The sequence below is a fragment of the Condylura cristata genome, unplaced genomic scaffold, assembly GCF_000260355.1.
Source record: "Condylura cristata isolate star-nosed mole 26May11 unplaced genomic scaffold, ConCri1.0 scaffold00041, whole genome shotgun sequence".
Taxonomy (NCBI): Eukaryota; Metazoa; Chordata; class Mammalia; order Eulipotyphla; family Talpidae; genus Condylura; species Condylura cristata.
In genome coordinates, this window is record NW_004567142.1 from 7014910 (window position 1) to 7015509 (window position 600).

Sequence of the window (600 nt, forward strand, 5' to 3'; positions counted from 1 at the left end):
CTCCGACACAGAGGGCCAGAGCCACAGGTCACTGGGGTGTCCTGTCGCAAGCCCTGCTCTCCGCGGGTCCCCAGCATGGGCAGGGTCCCCCTGTGGGGTGCTTCCTGCTGTCCTGAGAGGATGCTGGAGCCCAGGCCCCTCGGTCACCCCCACTCACCGGGACCCTCGATGGTGACCTGCAGGTCAGTGAGGTCCTCCTCGTTGGGGAAGACCTTGATGCCGTCGGGAGGGTCGGCCGTCAGGGTGGTCACCTCCTTGTACACCAGGCGGATGATGTGGGGGGGCAGGTTCTCCACGTTGGAGTTCTGGGCAGAGAGGGGGCGATGAGAAGGGGTGCCCTGCTCGCCGACACCTGCCGCAGGCCCAGCCCCCACCGGCCGTGTTTCAGGCGGGACCCCCGCTCCTCTCCCGCTGGAAAGCGCGGTGGCTGCGTGGGGGGGACCCGACGGCTCCGGAGCCCCCAACGACGCGGCAGGCGCGCAAGCCCACCTCGGCCGCTGGCCCACGTCACCGGGCGGACCCCGCGAAGGTCCGGCTCGGCGCGGGATGGCGGCGGGAAGTCCCTGGCCCAGGAACACCCACGGGCGGGCCGCGAAGGCC

General features: G+C 71.5%; 1 protein-coding gene across 1 annotated transcript in view; it reads right to left on the reverse strand.

Annotated features, from left to right (window-relative positions):
* Positions 1-600, reverse strand: part of UBE2S (ubiquitin-conjugating enzyme E2S) — a 14612-nt gene that overhangs the window by 1678 nt on the left and 12334 nt on the right. The window contains exon 5 of the mRNA XM_012733559.1: positions 158-305. Coding sequence (XP_012589013.1) covers positions 158-305 — 148 coding nt within the window. The remainder of the gene's footprint in view (positions 1-157; positions 306-600) is intronic.